A 20,522-nucleotide genomic window follows, 5' to 3' on the forward strand; every position below is an offset into this window, starting at 1 on the left:
ATGTTTACTTGTTATCTCGCGCTTGCATTGCATTTGGGGGGGTGTGTGTCACCTTTAGAGCCTCGCGTGGTTCTCAACCCCTTCCCTCAAAATAGGGGAACACTTCATACGTGCATGTTTACTTGCTTTATCCCATTTTATTTTTATTTTCGTGGGCGTTTCCCACACCGCCTTGTAGGATTAGGATCGATTGCCTTGGGTAGGCGGCTGGTGTGCTCTGCGCCCATAGCGCTACCTAAGGGATCACTCGAGCCACCGATCGAAGGCCCTGGGAGTGATGACCCTTCGCCTTTAGGTCTGAAGGCTTGGGAGCCGAAGCTTTATCGAGTCTAGGCATTAGTGAACCCCAGCCTCATGCATCCATATTAGCATTTTCCTAGGCTAGAGTCAGCCTCACCCTATTTTAAGCACATTAGGCACGAGGGAAGAGGTTCCACCCCTTTTACTTGCTTTATTGTATTTCTTCTTCTTAATTGTTCCCAATGTGTTATGTGTATTATCAATTGCACTAACCATTTTTTTTGTTTTCTTGGCCTGCATTCATGTGCCATAGCAATAAGGGGCCTCTTTGGCACTCTTTTAGTGACTCATCCACTAGATAGCTCACATGTCTAAATTTCAGTCTTTGCACTTACCTTTCAGTAAATACATTTCATGTTTAGACCTTTTCCCCCGTTGCATTATTTATATCCTTTAGGCCATATTTGTCACATATTTATATCGCTTTAATAAACTGGCATCACGCATAAACCCTAGGAAGGGAATGCCATTTAGGGGATCCCGTGTTAGGAATAAACCACCCCATGTCTCGGATATATAATCCAAATGAGACTTGCACGTTTACCTTTCTCGTACCATCCGAAGGGGTAGTGCACAAGGTAAGGTAAGATCCGATCATTTTCATAGAGTGATCTTTGGAATATGAGCATCTAATGATCACTTTTTGGCCATTTTATCAAAAATTGGTAAAAATCCTTTGCGTGAAGGACATTAATTTGAAGAAATTCACAAATGATTCCTCCTGTTGAGACGATAAGTAAATTGAGGCCAAAATTTGATTTTTAGAAGGTCATAGACTAATGCACCTCAATAATTTTGAAATAACCAATGGCTGGACATTTCAACCAATCCATTTGGCCAATTCATTCAATAAATCATCAATTCATTTGACCGATTTACCCTTTTTAGGGTCATCCGGTCGTTTTTGAATAAATCGTCAATTCATTTGACCAATTCCCCCTTTTTAGGGTCATCCGATCGATTTTGAATAAATCGTCAATTCATTTGACCGATTTACCCTTTTTCAGGGTCATTCGGCCGAATTTTGAATAAAGCATTCACTTGGCCAATTTACCCATTTTTAGGGCAACCGAGCCGATTTTTGAATAGATCAAGTTCGTTCAATCTATTTGATCGATTTACCCTTGTTAGGGTGATTTGATTATTTTGGATAAATTTCTTTGAATTCATTTGACCTGTTTCCCTTTTAGGGTAATCCGGTTGATTTTCAATAAAATTGTCAATTTCATTTGACCAATTAGGATTTCAATGTCGAATTCCAAATTGGGAAATCTAGTCGATTTTGGAGAAAACCATCCATTATATCCAACTATTTAATCAGTTGGTTTTTTGACTCATGCTTCACTGAGGAAATTTGTCGACAAATTCCAATCTCTTCGATAGGAGTTCGTCAAGGTCAAACCCATGCGTTTTGCAAATCAAAGGTGATCAATCTATTCGGACTTGTCCTCATTTTGACAAATCCCTCGTCACTCCAATGGTCAAATTTTTCAAATTATTTTTCACTCAATGAATTGATCAGATCCGTCAGGTATGGTATAGTGCTTACCCTAGAGAATTGCATTTTCATGCTAGGCCTACCCTTGGCATAAAAAGGGCTCCCCAATAGGACATGCATCCGAATTTTTTGGATAGTTACTAACTCTTGCCTTTTTCTTTTCCTTTTCTTTATTTTTATTGGAATAACTAAGCAAGGGTTGAATCTAAAGACAATTCCTTTCAAAATTCTCAGGTAATATTTAAATATAGCTTCTCGTCGAAGCCCCATCATAACGCGGTCCCGTAGTCAAGCCCAGAGGAGTCGTGTAAACATGAGTTCACAACCGGAACAGTCAGATAGGTCTGCTACTACCGCTCAACCCGAGACTGCAAGTTCGGGGATTCAGTTGACTGAGATGCTTACCAAGTTTGGAGAGATGGCGTCTGAGATGGCCGCCCAAAGGAAGTTGAATGATGAGCTAATTAGCAGCGGAGTTCAACCCGAACCTGTACCCGCCAGACAGCCTGAGCAAGAGCCGTTTGTCCTACCTTCGGCCCATGCCACTGTTACTCCATCATTTCCTATTGCACCCGAAGAAACTTTCACCTATCCCACCACAAATTTGCCATACACTTACCCTCCTCATCCTTCATTTTTTCTTACTCACACGCGAGGTCCACCACCCCAAATCACTTCAAATATACCACCTGAGCCACATACCTTTTATTACCCTGTTGCTGAGCCATTCCTGCCGGACCATATTGTTCAAACCAAGGCAGAAATGGGGGAATCTTCTGCTCCCGTTGATATAAAGCTGCTCAAACGCCTTGATCGTTTCGATGAGTTTATGAGGAAGAGTCAGGGGTTGAACAAGCAAGGAGTCCTGGACTACGATGAGCTTTGTCTCTTTCCCAATGTGCAATTGCCCGAGGGGTTCAAAACCCCTAAGTTTAACAAGTACGATGGGACGGGTAATCCCAAGACACACCTCCGACTATTTGTTAACAAGTTGGGAAAGCCTGTAGACGACGAGAACCTGCCTCTAAGGTTGTTCCCGGAAAGTCTGGAGGGGGATGCCCTCGATTGGTACTCAAATTTGAAGTCCGAAGAAGTAAAAACCTGGATTGACTTGTCCAATGCTTTTGTAAGGCAATATGAGTATAACTGCGAGTTGGCTCCGACACGAACCACGTTGGAAGGAACAAAAAGAAAACCCTCCGAGGATCACAAGACTTATGCCAAGAGATGGAGGAAAATAGCTGCCAAAGTCGAGCCACCAATGACTGAGGACGAAATCATACGCACTTTCATTAAGGCACATGATCCTCCATATTTCGAAGAAATTTTTCGCATGACTGGATGCTCGTTCGCTGCTATTGTCAATAAGCTTGAGGAATTTGATGATTTCGTAAAAGCTGGGAAGATTGTTAATGTCTCTACCCTCAAGTCACAGTTGGATGCTTTGCAAGGTCAGGGGACTAGTGAGAAGAACCCGCAATTTAAAAAGAAAGAGGGGGAAACTGCCTTCACCTGGAATCAAAACCCTGTCCCAAGATCCAGACCTCGACAATACCCTACCTACTCAAACCCTTACCCCTACTACTCAAATCCTCATCCTGTTTACCACACCAATATCACTCATCCTCGACCTCGCCCAAATTATGCCAACCCGCCTACAACCCCTTTCCAAATATCTCAACCAAGCTTTCAACAAGCTCGCCCTCGGCCTCCTTACCACCAAAGATTTCCCCCACCAAATAGACCCACCTACAACTATCCCCGACCCACTGAAACCTACAATCAAAGCCGTACTCGAACCTTCACCAACCTAGGCAGGCCTTTGGACCAATTGTATGAGCAATTGAAGGTTGCCAACAAAATAGGCGTGATTCCCCCTCCAACTTACCTTCATGGCATGCCTGCTGGGTACAATCCACATGCTATTTGTGCCTATCATTCGGGAGTACCTGGCCACTCAACCGCCGATTGCAGGGCACTTAAGCACAAAGTCCAAGACATGATCGAGGCAGGAGAAATAGTGCTAAGGAAAAGAGGTGAACAAGGGCCGATCATAAGTACAAATCCTTTTCCTGAACACCAGGACACCTTCGAGGCATCCACCTCCAACGACGAAATTTGAAAATCCTGAAGGAGCTTTGCACAATTTGGATGGCCGAGTATCTTCCCTCTCGAAGGGAATTTCGGTAAATCTAGGGGTTGTTATTTACTAAAGTTCACAAAAACCATTTCTTGCATATGTGAATAGCTTCATGAAAACATCTTTCGCAATTAAGTTTTTGTCTTGTTTCCGCTTTGATTAGTTTTTCCATTAAATGCACAATTTGTTTATTTGATTATTGTCCTGAATTTTAATTCTTTTAAATGGCCAAAGATGAAATTATTTGACCCTTTGAATATCACTGTTCTGGATTCCGATAATACCATTCATCCAAAAGTCCCTTCATTAAGAAATTCCTTCATTGAAAAATCCCTTCTTTGAGAAGGTCAGAAATCCCTTCATTGAAAAATCCCTTCTTTGAGAAGGTCAGAAATCCCTTCATTGAAAAATCCCTTCTTTGAGAAGGTCAGAAATCCCTTCGTTGAAAAATCCCTTCTTTGAGAAGGCCAAAAATCCCTTCATTAAAAATTCTTCATTGAAAAATCCCTTCATTAAGAAAGCTCTTCATTGAAAATCTTTTCGTTAAGAAAGCCTTTCATCAAGAAATCCCTCCTCTGCCAAGTTCTAAGCTGATTGGTTAAAGCAGCGTCACCGACGATTGATTTTGATGGATGAAAAGCAGTTGAATGTCGTATGGCCTGTATTCATAACAAAAAGGTCCGCCACCGGTCCTTTAGAGAAGAAGGACAATGAGTTAAAGCGAGATTTGCCAATGCAAGATGAAATCAAAGACGAATTTGGCCTAAACTGGTAAGGCCATTTGTCATTCAAAAAGGTGCTACCGAGTGGAGCACTTATCCTTGAAGAGATGGACGAACAAACAGTCTCTCAACCTATCAACTCAGACATGTGTAAGAAGTTTTATTTCTGATTATGCAAATTTCTTTTGGAAATCATGCAAGGAGCGAAACAAAAGTCAGGCCATCTTCTTTTCCAATCAAAACATTTCATCCCTAGTCACCCCTTTTGAGCTATCAGAACAATAATTTTCGTTTGGCAGCCCCTGAGGATTGCAAACCCTACACTGGGGCAAATTCATTTTGAAAAAAGAAAAAAGAAAAAGAGGAAAAGAGAAAAGAAAGAACCCCACACTGGGGCAAATTTAGTTTTTGAAGGAAAATGCAAAAAGTGAGGAAAATGCAATGAAGAAAATGCAAAGAAAGAGAAAATCCAATCAAACTGGGGCAAATTTCCTCGGTTTCGTTCAAAATTAGAGATAATTTCAAAATGATGCAATCTCAGGTTATTTCACACCTTTCATCAAACCTGCTTTCAAGCCTCAACTTTTCTTGAAAAACACCCCACCTGACCTCATTACAAAAGCCCAAAAGTCCTGACTTTCGTCACTTGCTGTATTTCTATTAGGAATTTCGCTAATCAATTGGCAAGTGATGTCCATAATGCCTTCGCTTAAACTTCTAAGGGAAGTGCATTTTACTGATGCCAGAAATCTTCAACTCAAACTCCTGAGTCGATCATGGTTGAGCTCTTTCATTTGCGTCTTTAGGTGAAAACCCGAAAGGGCACCTCAAAAAAAGAAAAAAGAAAAAAAGAGAAAAGACAAAACGAAACAAAAAAGGGGGGGCAACCTTGGTAAAAACCCGAAAGGGCACCAAGGTAGGATTTTGCAGCGAGCAAGCACGAGGAAGAACAGTTGATGACTTGGTTCATTTGGAATTTCTCTTCATAATACTTCTGCCAGTGTCGAATTGCAGAACAAAGATATTCAGGAACTCGAATATGACATCCGTTGGCCAAAACTGTGTCGTTTTGTAAAAATATTTCTTTAGCAAATTCATTCTTAGGAAGCTCATTTTTTCTCAATTGCTTGTATTCATGGCATTTTTGTAGGCTTTAAGCACAAATGGTTTGTGTTTGCATTCTTTCACATATTCATTTCTGCATGATAGGTGAAATTACTTTTTAATCATCGAATTTTTGGTGAATGATATCCCCGTGGTTTATTCGAAGCATACTTGGGTTCAGTCATCTTTTGAAAAGGGTTAAGGTTCAACAAAGTCAGTTACGCAGACTTCACAATATGGCAAAGCACATACCTGATCAGTTTGTAAATCGAAAAAGCCTTAGGGTGAAAAATCCAACTCAATCGACTGCCGCAGCAAAAGTTGATAAAGGCGTTGAAAGACTCATGTTTACACGATTCTCAAAGGAAAACGGATCAAATGATGGTGGCAATTTCTTTGTTTTTTCTCTTTTGCAGAAAAATTGCATACACAGATGAAAGTAAGCACACCTCGCACTGGAATCGGTGTCGGAAAGAGTCCTAATGAACAAAGGCAGATTGAAAATGTCGCAAGCAAATTTCATCAAAAAATGCAACAGCATGGCGATACAGAATCAACTCTGGACTCACATTGCAAAAATTCATCATACTGGGGCAAATTAATTTTTTGGAAAGATTTTCAAAAGTCAAAAAGAAAAGCAAAAAGAAAAATCATCAATCAAAAATCAACACAAATTTTATCACGGCAGGCTCGGGTTTAATCCCACTGACCGATTGTCAAGGCATTTTTTTATTTTACTCTGCCACTAGCTGTGAGTCAGTCCCACTAGTGCGCATTTCATTTTGCATCACCACTAGCCGCGGGTCAGTCTCGCGATTCAAAGCCTGTTCGGGTCAGTCCCGCGATTAAAAGCATTTTCGGGTCAGTCCCACGATTAAAAGCATTTTCGGGTCAGTCCCATGATCAAGAGCTTATTCGGGTCAGTCCCACGATCAAAAGGATTTTCGGGTCAGTCCCATGACCAAAAGCTTATTCGGGTCAGTCCCACGATCAAAAACATTTTCGGGTCAGTCCCTCGATCAAAAACATTTTCGGGTCAGTCCCACAAAACATTTTCGGGTCAGTCCCTCGATCAAAAACATTTTCGGGTCAGTCCCTCGATCAAAAGCATTTTCGGGTCAGTCCCTCGATCAAAAGCATTTTCATCAGGGTCAGTCCCTCGATCAAAAAATTCGGGTCAGTCCCTCGATCAAAAGGGGTCAGTCCCTCGATCAAAAGCATTTTCGGGTCAGTCCCTCGATCAAAAGCTCATTCGGGTCAGTCCCACGATTCAAAAGCTCATTCGGGTCAGTCCCATGATTCAAATATTATTCGGGTCAGTCCCACGATTCAAAGCTTATTCGGGTCAGTCCCGCGATTAAAGCTTGTTCGGGCCAGTCCCATGATTTGAATTTCCTTCTCTAGTCAGTCCCAATTTTAAATTTCTGCTCGGGTCAGTCCCGTTTTACTTTCCTGTTTGGATCAATCCCATTTCAAAAAAAATCAAAAAAATCAAAAAAATCAAAAAAATCAAAAAAAATCAAAAAAAATCAAAAAAAATCAAAAAAAAAAATGTTAAAGAGGTCGATCCTCATTTCAGAAGCGTCCATTGCAGCCGAATAACGCAGGTAAGTATTTGGTGTCTACTTCTTTGTCTCAAGTTTTTTCAAAACTCAGACAAAGAGGGGCAAACTGTAGACACCAAATTTTTAAATAATTTGTATGTTGCATCTAATTCATGATTTTGTTTTAGATTATCTGCATTTTAGTTGTTACCTTTTTATTTGTCTTTTATTTGCTAATTATTTGTCATATTAATTTTGTTCACGTTTTAGTTTTAGTTTTAGTTTTAAGTTTTAACGTAAAATTTGTGAAAAAAAAAGAGGAAAATGATGAAAAATGATGAAAAATGAAAGAAAAGATCGAAAATGGTAATTTTGTTATTTTTAGTTTGTTTATTTCGATGTGTTTGTAATTAAAATTGTGGTTTTTATTATTATTTAGTTTTACTATTATTTTTGTTAAATAATTAAAAGAAAAAAAACAAAGAAAACAAAAAAAGAAAAAAAAAGAAGAAAAAAAATCAAAAAATCACAATTCCATTTCTGCCGGATGATCTTCTCCTCTTAAAGACTCCACCTCTCTCAACTGCGAACCATTCCCTATCCACTATCACACCTAAAAAAACAACAACAACACTTCACTTCCATTTTTCCTGCCTTGTTATCATCGACAAGGAGGGAGAGAGAGCTGTACTCTGCAAGCCGAGAGGAAAGAAAAGAAAGGAAGCCGCGCGAGCTGCAACCTTTATGTTCTGTCCGAGCAAGTTAAGTGAGAGAGATAGAGAGAGATCGAGCGACGGCTGCGCAGGAGAAAGGCTGAAAAGAGAGAGAGCTACGGGGGCAGGGTTTGAACAGAAAACTAAAAAAACAGGGAGAGCTACGGAGGCTGGGAACTGAAAAGAAATCAGAAAAGAAGGAAAAACTGAGGAAATCAGAAGAAAAATGGGAAAGGTTTCGGCTGAATGCAAAAACGGAGGAGGAAAGGAGCAGGGAAAACTGGGGAAAGCGTAAGAGAGCTACGGCCAAGGAAAAAGGAAACGGAGAGGAACCAGGCGGCAGGCTAGGCGACGGGCAAAACGAAAGCTAGAGGGAGAAGAGCAGAGGAGCGGCTGGAAAAGGTTGGAGCTTGCCGGAATCTACTGCCATCACCGACGAACTGTCATCGAGAGGATAAGGTAAGCTATTCCTTTCCTTCAAATTTCATGCTCAGACTCTTAAAACTCAAAGCAGATTTGTTTACCACAATTTTCCAGCGATTATTCGCAATTTTTGGACATGCCTGTCTTATATATTGATTGAATTGAATTTCCTTGGTTTGCTGACAATTTTGGGGCTGATTACAACCCCAATTGAGCGAAAATTTGTTGAACTTTTTAATGCCCTCAATCTGCTCGATGAAATGTCTAGCCGAAAATTCTTGTTAAAAATGGTTTTGTGGCATTTTTTTTTACGTATGAAGAAATCAGATAAGTCAGTGAGTTGGGCTTGTTGTGACAATTCTTTTGTTTTCCCTTTGGGCTTGCTGAAGTATTGTTTTCTGATGTCAATAAGATTGCCTCATGTCGCCTCTGTCATATATGATCTCTTTTAGAGGCCTGGTTCATCGATTTGGTACTTTAGTCAATGTTTGCTTCTGATTTTAGACGAGTAAATTGTTTCGGCTGTGGATTCGAAAGGCAGCTACTGGAACTCTGGTTTTGGTATTATGATTTTGTGTGTTTGGTCCTAAGTAATTCGGTTTGAGCCTTGGGGCATTAGTTGATGTATTTACATGCTCTATTGAGGTTTATAAATTCTATCACATGCATGCTGAAATGGTAGAAAGGAAACTGCCGCATGATTTGTTAGTCATATTGGGTTAAAATTCATAATTGCTCCAAATACTTGATTTTCTTGCCGTGTGATCAGGATAGCTGGTATAAAATTACTATAGGCTATGAAGAGTTGGTTTGCAAAGTGGCCTAAGGCAGATTTCACAAATCTTTTACCATGTTGCAAAAAAAATGAGTTTTCTGTGATTTCGTAATTTCCATTTTTCGTGTTGATCGTTCATTGATTTTAGAATTAGTGTGCCTTGCGTGTTTGATTGGACTGAATTTCTTTGGTTTTTGACAAATTTCTGGGTTAGTTATGCTTCAATTTGAGCAGAAATCTGATAAGATTTTGATGCCTACAACCTGTTAGATGAAATGCCCAACTGAGTGTTCTAATTAAAAGATAACTGGTCTGCATTTTCGCGTGTGAAGGAACTGGATAAGTGAGCAAGTTCAATTTTTGCGTTTGAGAAAATTCTGATGAATCGGTGTTTTGCATCTTCTGTTCTTCTTGTTTTCTTATCGGGATACTCTCTGTTGGGATTAATAATAATAGACAGCCATGCTTGAATTATGATAAAGTTGAGGATTTGGAATTCACATGAGTTTGGGTGGACATATCACTACATACTCATTTTCATTACTTTGCATGATCACCATTTTCGGCTTGTAGCTGGAAAATTGCAGAATGTTGTTTTGATGTTCACATGCCCTTTTGTCTGATTTTTTTTTTGGGTTTAAATTTAGAGGTTGCATGTTGCAAAGTAAAGGTTTAGGAAGTAGCTTTGTTTTGTTCAATTTCAAACTAGATTTGATTGTGTTTGTGAGTTGGGTTTGTGAATTGCGAGTTGCAGAAGTTTTTGTCTAAATGAGGAAGAAACCTGCTCTTCGAAAGCTTGCTTGGGTTCTCCAAAAGATTTGCAATTTAACCCCTCAATTTCTATCTAATTGCATTGTGACCCAAAAACTAAAAAAATATCAAGTTGTTTTGGCCCTTCTAAGTTTCAGTTTGCCTTTTATATTTTCAGTGAGTTGTTCTGAGATTATGATATGATTAGGTATGTTTTTTTAGTTATCTTATTATTCTGATGGGTTTAACAAAAATTAGTTGGAAATTGGATTAGGTTTATTTTGATTGGGTCTTGATGGTGATTTGTTTGTTTGGATTGGGTTTTGTTTTGTTTATCTCCTGGGTTAGTAATTTGGGCTAGAGATTTGAAGCCATGCATTTTGTTGGCTTTTACTTGATAAAAAATGGGCTAGCCCACTCGTTTTTCCTTGAACTTCAGATTGGGCCAAGTGGTCTTGGCCCAAGAAGTGAATAAAATGGCCCAAGTGGCCTGATCCATTAAGAAACCAGAAAATGCATTTTGCACATCAGTCCCTGAATTTCCCCTTGACTGTACTGTGGCCCTGGATATTTTCAACTTCTTTCGATTATGTCCCTAACTTAATTGCAAATAGGTCCCTAAACTTTATTTTTCTTTGATTTTGACCTCAAAACTTTGTTAATTTTTGCAATCAAGGCCTTTCTTCTTTTGGCTTTTTAAGTGTGAGTTGTCTACATGATTTAATTGATTCAATTTCATGTTTATCTTTATCTTTTGTGATCATTTGTTAAATAAAGCGATGCCTTGATTCGTTTATTATTTTGGAGGGTAAATAAGTAATTTCACTACGTTAGAGCTTCATTCCAAGGGGGCGGTATAATCTCTTTTATCTTTTTGTTTCTCCTATGTGATCCAATGTGCTAAGTGAATTACATGTCTACTTTGCTTTCCTAGTTTTTCTTTAATTCCTTTTACTCATGTCATTTACTTTTTGTTTTCATTAAGTTATTCTTTTAATGGGGTATGTGTACACCTCTTGGCTTGTAATAGATAGGGCTTTGGCGAGCAATTTGGTCCATTTTCCCTTTCCCCCTTTTGTTTTAGTTAGTGAATGTAATAGATAGGGCTTGGAGGAGCATTCAATGAAGACCTATCGAAGACGTGTGCCTAGCTAGCAAATGTAATAGTTAGGGGTTTAATTGTCTTATGTGTCTTGCATGCTTAGTTGCTACGTGTTAATTTGCTTTGTTAGGACCTTGCATCTAGTCGAGCATGCTAAGTGTTATGTGCTATGTGTTTATGAGTGTTTGGCATGTCTACTCGCTTTTTATAGCCTGAATGAATGTGATGAATGAATGTACGTTTCCACTAGTCCAACGCTAGTCGGAATTCATAGAATGGGCTAGTCCAACGCTAGACCCTTAGGGATTTCCCCTCGTTAGTACATGTTTGCATGTTCACTACATTTCATGCATTTTTCTTAGTTTTATCATTTTGCATGCCCCTCGAACCCCTTTTCCCTCCATTTTAGGATTTTTGCACTTCATACTAGTTATAGGGTTCATTTGCTTGAAAGTCCCCTTAAATATGGGATATAGACGAGTGTGGCTTTTTCTAAAGCCTTAGCACGCTTGTATCCTCTCTATAAAAGGGCAAATTGAGTCACGATTTAGGTCTCCCCGTACCCAATATGCATGAATTCCCTAGGCTCATGCATTCTCAATCCACTCTATCATTACACTTTCACTTTTGTCTCATTTGAACACATGCACCCTTTTATCACTTTCACTTGCACACGAACATTTTTTTTATCTTCACTTGCACACGAACACTCTTATCTACACTCGCACACGAGTACTTTCACCCTCGTTTGCACACCGATATTTTCGCACTTTTCTTTAAGTTGCATACATGCATTTTTACCCACTTGCACTTGGAGTATATATATATTTGCATTCAAAGACATTTGCACACCTCCACTTGTATCGTATTTTTATCAATCTTCTCACTTCACACAAACTCACACTTTCACATGGCATGCATTTCACTCATTTTTCACGTCATTTAGGTTTAGGTGTGACCTCTCCAAAAGGGTCATTATTGGGCTTCACAATTAATGTGATTGGCACCACTCAACCTTTGAAGAGAAATTTCCCCCAATCCCCCTAGGTCTAGGTTTTTGCATTCATATAGACATATCCAATACGCGATACATACCTTGGGTAGAAAAATTAGGAAAAATTGGTTAAGTCGCGCAACTAGCCTTGGCTAGGTCAAAGGGGTGCCTTGGATTCTATCCTTGCCTTCCCCTTTGTCAAACGTGACCCCCGAACCTTTTTCTTTGGCTTACGTGGACTAGGAGTCGTTTTAAAAAGGGTTTTGCTACTTTGTCTTTTAAAAACACTTTTTGGGTGACTTGGTACACCCCAAATCTATACCAAGTGGCGACTCCGTTTTCATATTTAAAAAACCCTTTTTAAAATTTCATTTGGCCAAATCGTCGCTTTCCAAAGTCCCATGGCCTTTTTACTTTTCATTTTGCACACGTTCACACCACACTTCACACATCACAATCCACACATTTTCATTCGAAAAGTGGGGCGCGACACATAGTAGGCTATTTGTAGTTACAATCATATGATCCCATTGAAAATTTGTTGAAGATGTGAACTACCTTATTTTAGAGTGAAATAACTTCCTTTGTGCTTCTGTTCAATCATTCTTTGATTCCCTCTAAGAGCCTCATTTACACCTATTAATCAGAAGAAATTTCTCGAATATGATGCAGGAACATTATTTATTTTTTTCTTTCCCAAAAGTAAAAATGACTTTTTTCTTTTTTTATTTTTGTTGGGGAGAGTTTGAATTGATCATTGTGTATGCAAGGCTTTTTGGCAATGGAGATGGTCTATTATTGAGGAGAAAGTAGTAGTACTGTTATTGATAAGAAAGTAGATCTGTGAAAGTGCTTGTGAGTTTCCTAGCAGTGTAGCAGTACAATTATTGAATGTGGTGGACCTATAGATTAGAATTTTTCCAAGCAATGGCATAAGAAAGTATAGTGAAATGACGGCATGACTTTCGAAGTTGTGTGGTATTGCCTGCCTCCCATCACAAGTGTCATATTTTTTATTTTGAAATGTTTCAAAACAATTGTCATATGAGAAAAGTTAAAGCACCTTTTTGATGTTCTATTTCTAATATAGTTCTTCTTTTTAATCATGTACATGTTATCATTCAAATTTTAATTTTAAATTTGTGAAGGTAAAATTGAAAAGATAAGCACAAATATCACAATCAAACCTCTATTCATAAAAGGTTAGATACTCCAAACATGACTAAATAAATGGGACGGAGGGAGTAATAACTTTTAAATTTCTATTTTTAGGATTTTTGTAAAAAAATTATATTGTAATAATTTGATGCATATGAGAATTTTTCCAAGCAATGGCATATGGACTCTGGTTAACATCATTCCATAAATTTTGGAGTGGAGCTTTTGATATTAAAAACACTTTTAGCAAAAACTCAAATTTAGTGCTTTTTAGAGTAGCTTTTATGATTTAAACTATAAAATAAAATATTAAATTTAATCATTTTATCATATATTATGAACTAAATAAAGAGATAAATCCATTTAAAAAAATTTTAAACTATACATTATCCAATATAATATGCACTTATTGAATCATGTCTCCAAATAATATATATTTAAAAACGCTTAAACACTTAATAAGTACTTTTTATTAAAAGTTTGATTGGAAAATTACTTTTTAATAAAGTACAGCAACTCCAAACGAGCCTAATCGAGAAACAAATTAAAAGATAATCCACCTCTAATTTTAGAGATTTCATGTTCACCTCCTTGATTTATTGTCATGTTTGTATTTATCGCTTAAGAATATACTGATTTAGAGTCATTATTTTTTGTAGGTAGACTCGAACAAACAATGAAAAAACGTGTCAGGCCAATTTCAATAATTAAGGTTGGCAAAAACTTTTTTTTTTTTTTTTGAGGATAAGGTTGGCAAAAACTTGGATGAACCGATTATGTCCCCACCAATGGACCTTGCGTTTTTAAGTTACCATGCCACTCCTACTAACTGGTGTTAATGGGTTTCTTCTTCTTGCAAACTTTTTTTTTTTTTTTTGGCCTTTTCACTACAAAGATAGCAAACAAATCCAACTTTGGAGAAAAACAATTTCCACTCCTATCAATGATCCAAACTTCAAACCTTTCCCTATGGAGGAAGTTTTAGGAGAGTTTTAGGCAAATTGGATTAAAAAATGTGGTCCTTTTAAAGCTTTGTTTAGACTATGAACAAGAATGAGAGGAAAAAATTGAAATTTGCCAAAAAAAAACCCGAATTCTCAAGGAAGCTGTATCTTCATATCCAAGACTCCAATTTACAAGGTCTTTCAGGTAAATCTCCTAAAATGTATGCAATGATACCCAAACCTGATGTTTGCTTTATCCCTTTTTTTTCTTCTTTTTTTTTTTTGCATTTGTTTTTGCTTTTGGATAAAAAAAAATTGCAGCCCTTAATTTTAGAAACCTTTCCTAAGGTTTTTGACAATTTCACTTAGCTCCTTTAAAGTTTTAAAAATTACATCAACCTCCCTTACTCATTTAAAGTGACAATATTAACCTTAATATTTTAATAAAAGTCCCTTGTTGCCATGTTTATACAAGGGGTGAATTTCATAATTTTTCCCTTTTTTCTTTTATTCAATATCTAATATACCGTTTAAAATAGAGAAGGACTATCAATGTTGTACCTAACCTCTGTCCAGATCAAATTTTAAACGAGTTATATTTTTTGATGACTTTTAATATCATTTAATTTTTTTAGCTCTTTCTTTTTGTATCAAATTCAAGAATAAATCAACAAACCTAAAAATAAATGGCTCAAAATCTTACCAAATTATGGTAGTTCCATCACTGAACTAGTTCATAAACTTTTCTTCAAAAATTAAAAATAAAACTAGTCCATAAACTTCTAAAAAAAATGATAACAATTTCTTTTCTATCTTAAAAAGAATCTATATCTCCAATAAAGTACTATAAAAAATAGCCTATTAAAGAAAAATATTTATTGTTATTGTTGATTATCAAATAATAAATATTGATAGGAAAAACTTGACACCCATTTCTTTTATAATTGCGTCAAATTACTTTATAATTATTTAGAAGAATAAATTAAATATTATAAGATAAGGGTATTTAGGGTATTCATTAAAATTTTGACCAAATTTTAAGATCTAATTACCAAAGTGTGAAATCAAGGGAGATAAGTGTAATTTTTAAAATTTTAAGAAAAGTAAGTGAAATAGTCAGAAACATCTGGAGAGGTTTCTGAAATTATCCCATCTGATTTTTTATTTTTTTTTTATCAGTAACGATACATTTGTACAACATACATTTGATTTATGTGGTTTGTGTTTTGCATTTGGAAGTTGTAAATCTGCTGAAATTTTGGGGCGCAGCGTGTTGAATGGTTTGCTAGAGATTAAAAAAAAAAAAAATCAAGTCCAAATGAAAGAAAGAAATTAGCTTTATTACAGAAAATGTTTGTGTCTTTTCGTAGACTACACAAGTCAAAGTACGAAAACATCCGGATACGGGGCAGGAGCGGTCCTCAGAGACCGCTCCTGAACGGTCTCCTCACAATAAAAAACGTGAGGAGACAAATGAGCCAAGTCAGCAAGGCTGAAGCAGGGCACAAAAACGACGCCGTTCCAAATAAAAAAATGTTGACTTCCAAACGGGAGCAGACGGAGCAAACGGAAGAGAATTGGTTTTTGAAATTCAAGTTGAAATTTTGAATTAGCCGCAGAAAACAAAACTGAGGGAAGCCAAATAATTAAATTGTGAAGGTAATCTACTCTGACCAACCACTCACTGAAGGCAGAAAGCTGAAGTTCAGGTGGGATTCAACCTACTGGGTGTTTCTAGGTGAAGTGGGTGTAGTCTACTCTGATGAAGGTAGCAATTGACAGAAAAGTGGGTGGAGAGGCAGGCGGCATGGAAGAAGCAAACAGAGATGAAGCCAAAGTTTGTCCGTAAAACTGAATAGCAGAAGCAGCTGTGGTCTCCAATTGGGTATAAGAGTGTTGTATGTATTCTGAATGCGTGCAAGAGCGGCGGTAAGGTAGAAGCAAATAGAGGAAATTCAGCATCTCACGAAACCAGATTTTGTCCTTCAACTTAATAGCAGAAGCAGCTACGTCTCCGACTTCGGTGAAACGTGAAGCGTATTAGCAGACCAAGGTAACATGACTGAACCATGTCAGTAATTGTGGCCAATAATTTGTCACCCAAATGCACATCTGTTAAAGGAAGGATGAAATTAGAGTCACTGAAGACATAATATGAAGATGATAGAAGAATAGTGAAGTTGTACTGTATTTGTATGTGTGTACCGTATCTGTGTGTGTGTGAGCATTCAGCTTTTCAGTGATGGACTATAATGGGATAGTAGTTTTTGGAAGACCTAGGGTTATGTATTCAAGTAAACCGTCGACTGGAATTAGGGAAAGATGAGAGAAACAAAGTCACATTTAACATTAATGAATATACATCTTGTTGTAAATTAGTTACATGTTATAGCCACCGTATTACAATTGATATGAATCATTGTGCATGTAGTAATTGGTCCATGCTCATGGAGCAATATTAGTTTGCCCCTCTCCTGACCATACAGTGTGTATAAAATGGAGGCGTAGAGTTGAATGAGGTGAAGCAGAGGAAAAGACACATATGTGAATAATAAATGGGTGAACCTTGTGTTGTAAGTCAATTACATGATGTAAGAAATATATTACAATGAGTAGAAAGTAGGGTTATGTATTCAAGTAAACCATCGACTGGAATTAGGGAAAGATGAGAGAAACAAAGTCACATTTAACAAGTGAATGAATATACATCTTGTTGTAAATTAGTTACATGTTATAGCCACCGTATTATAATTGATATGAATTATTATGCATCTAGTAATTGGTCCATGCTCATGGAGCAATATTAGTTTGCCCCTCTCTTGACCATACAGTGTGTATAAAATGGAGGCGTAGAGTTGAATGAGGTGAAGCAGAGGAAAAGACACATGTGTGAATAATAAATGGGTGAACCTTGTGTTGTAAGTCAATTACATGATGTAAGAAATATATTACAATGAGTAGAAAGTACGTGTTTGGCCCTCAAAATATAGAAAAAGTAGAAAATGTGGAGTTGGTTTATGCTGTTGTTATTAACGAATGACATAAGGTCCAGTGAGCTAAAGAACCTAGAATCAAAATATAATCACCAGCGTGGATGTACATACAGTTAAAATAGACTTACATCGTGTGACCAATACATTACAGTCCGTATAAGTTAGTGTACATGGAGTTGTATTTGTACATAGATAATGCCGTTGTCTTAGAGTAAAAGTAAGGTGATGTGAATCATTAATCATATTGATAAGCGTAATAATAGGATTTAGTATACGAGTAATGTGTGATTCATAACACATTATAAATGGTAATATACATTTATATTGTCGTTTATGTACATATTATTCATGAAATGTTGCAAATTAGGGTGTTTGATGCATAATTGGCAGGAGCAGAAGTAATGGATTGCAGTAAATTGGCAGAAAATGGGACCCCTGAGTTAGGAATGGAGTTCAACAGTGAAGAGGATGCGTACAAGTTTTACAACAAGTATGCCTTTAAAATGGGTTTCAGTGTACGTAAAGACTATCTGAATAAAGATAAAGACGGCGTGACCACGTCTAGGAGATATAGTTGCTGCAAGGAAGGTGTGAAACGCAAGTACGAAGGTGATGTGATGCCAAAGAGGACACGAGCGCCGACGAAAACAGGGTGTGGAGCTAAGATGGTTATCGTGTTGTTTAGAGGGACAATGAAGTACCGTGTGCATGACCTTGTCTTAGAGCATAATCATGAGTTGCACATTGCTCAATGTGCTCACATGATGCCATCACAAAGAAAAGTGAGTGTGGCTCAAGGATTCCAAGCTGAAATAAGCGAGGATGCTGGGCTTTCATTGAAACAGAGCCATGAGCTTATGGGAACGGAAGCAGGTGGGATGGGTAATGTGGGATATACTCGGGATGATCTTAAACGATATCTTCGAACGAGACGGGGAATGAGCTTGAAATATGGAGAAGCAGGTAGCATGCTGAATTATTTTCAAGAGCAAACACTCGAGAATCCATCCTTTTTTCATGCCGTACAGCTGGACTGTGAAGAACAAATAACGAATATCTTTTGGGCTGATGCAGGAATGTTAATTGACTACAACTTTTTTGGAGACGTAGTCACATTCGACACAACCTACAAAAGAAATAAAGAATACCGGCCACTTGGAGTATTTGTGGATTTTAACCAGCATAGACAAATTGTGATATTCGGTGCTGCGCTTATGTATGATGAGACGATAGATTCTTTCAAATGGGTGTTTGGTACATTTCTAGTAGCAATGTGCGGAAAACATCCAAGTACCATACTAACCGACCAAGATCACGCCATGGCAGCCGCTCTTTCAATTGTCATGCCTGAAACATTTCATGGTCTATGTACGTTTCACATAAGGCGTAATTTTATGAAACATCTTGGCAATCACTACAAGGAAAATAGTGATCTTCCATACATGTTTGGTGCCTGCATATATGAGTTTGAAGAAGTGGAACAATTCAATAGGGTGTGGGAGGCGATGGTGAAGAAACACAATCTTGAAAATAATGAATGGCTCTCCGGGTTGTATAGAATTCGTGATAAATGGGCAAGGTGCATGATGAAAGAAAGATGGACCGCGGGAATGCGAAGCACCCAATTTAGCGAAAGCCTAAATGCAGTAATTAAAAATCATTTGAAACTGGATCATGACCTTGTGCAGTTCTTTAGACATTTCAATCGGGTGGTTGATGAAAAGAGACATAATGAACTGATCGCAGAATATGAAATGAGGCAAAAGTTCCACATGGTAGGGTTAAGGCAAACACATATGCTTGTGCATGCATCAAAGACGTATTCACCAACCGTATTTGTTGCATTCCAAAATGAATATGGCGAGTCAACAGCTATGGTTATATTGAGACAACAAGATGCAGCGATGTTTGTGGAGTTTGCGGTCATGAGGTATGATGGTGGACCTGAAAGAACAGTAGTATTCAATCAGAATGATCTAAGTGTATGTTGCAGTTGCAAAAAATACGAGAATGAAAGCATTTTATGTGGGCACGCGTTGAAAGTGTTTGATACCGTGGGCATAAAAATAATTCCTCCTGAATACATTAAGAGGCGATAGACAAAAAGAGCTCGGGCTGGAGACTATTTTGATCGACGAGGACAGGAAGTTGTGGCTGATCCTAAAGTAATGATTTCAACTCGTTATCGGGAGCTCGCTCCAGCCATGATTAAGGTCGCAACTCGAACAGCAATGTCGGAGGACACCAGCAAAGTAGCAATCACTGTCAAATCCGATTTGTCAAAGAGAGTTGAGCTCCTCCTCTCAGAAAGCGAAGAGCAACCTTTGCAAAATCAAAAAAATCTGAATATAGAGGAACAAGATAAAATTGAAATTGTAAATGAAATGGGGGAGACAGTAGTCTTAAGAGGCATTAAAAAACAAGGCGGTGGGAAGAAAAGTAGAGTGATGCGAAGTTGGGTCGATAAATTTGACAAAGTAAAAAGAAAATCTAGATTATCAAGGACTACACAGACTACGGTATGGATCAAATTTTGGTACTTTGGGAACATTTATGCTAAAACTAAGTTATTGTTATACTATTAACTAAAGTTTAGGTAACATTCATTATGAAATAATATTATTGCCGTGTCAATACTGTAGGTCTCAGAATCGGAGCCGACATCGGTTTCATTTGAGGAATACATGTTTATGGGATGCCGTTCATCTACTGACTCTGTTTCGGTTAGTATAAAATGGACATGACTCTTGCTTTTATTTGGATGTTTCTAACAGCATAAATAGTTACATTATGTGATAATGTTGTTACGGCCGTCATCCCTCCTGATATACGTATTTTGTTTGTCTTATACAATGATTTGACCCATACGAAACTTGTAGACGCATTCAATGAGTCAGACACCAAGTAGAATGAGCCCTACACACAAATGTTCTATTGTCTTTACTGATGAATCGAATGATATAGTCGGAGAACGATAGTGCACTAGGAACATTTTAGCTATGTTAAAATACACAAAACCTTCTTGTTCATTGTAGTTAGAGCTTGAAGCCGTTTTTTTTTTGTTTAATTGTATTTTGTGGCGCTTTTTCACATACCGAGAAAGGCTATCAAATATCACTCGGCAAATCTATGTAGTTAACGTCTGCTCGTTTATAACGTATTATTTTTTATTATTCCCAAAGTCTCACCATTTGGCTAATCGGGGCTCCTGCAAGTGTCCCTACGAGAATGGATGCATTCCCAAATTTTCTATTTTTTTCCAAGCATAATCGTCAGAGATGTTCTTAATGTTCGCTCCGATATAGTATTTTTGTTAATAATGTCCTAGTCTCAATTTAACTTTATAGTGAGCAATATAGGCA

The 20,522-nt window shown here is 37.7% G+C and overlaps 1 protein-coding gene across 1 annotated transcript; it reads left to right on the forward strand.

The window, feature by feature from the left end:
- Positions 1 to 17,561: 17,561 nt before the first annotated feature.
- Positions 17,562 to 19,259, forward strand: LOC113759148 (protein FAR1-RELATED SEQUENCE 5-like). The gene has a single exon (XM_027301717.1). The coding sequence runs from the start codon at positions 17,562 to 17,564 to the stop codon at positions 19,257 to 19,259; it is 1,698 nt and encodes a 565-aa protein (XP_027157518.1).
- The last annotated feature ends 1,263 nt before the right edge of the window (positions 19,260 to 20,522 follow it).

The sequence above is a fragment of the Coffea eugenioides genome, unplaced genomic scaffold (genome assembly GCF_003713205.1).
Source record: "Coffea eugenioides isolate CCC68of unplaced genomic scaffold, Ceug_1.0 ScVebR1_946;HRSCAF=1711, whole genome shotgun sequence".
Taxonomy (NCBI): domain Eukaryota; kingdom Viridiplantae; phylum Streptophyta; class Magnoliopsida; order Gentianales; family Rubiaceae; genus Coffea; species Coffea eugenioides.

Coding starts and splice junctions, on each gene's coding strand:
- LOC113759148 (XM_027301717.1), top strand. CDS start 17,562: ATGGATTGCAGTAAATTGGCAGAAAATGGGACCCCTGAGTTAGGAATG.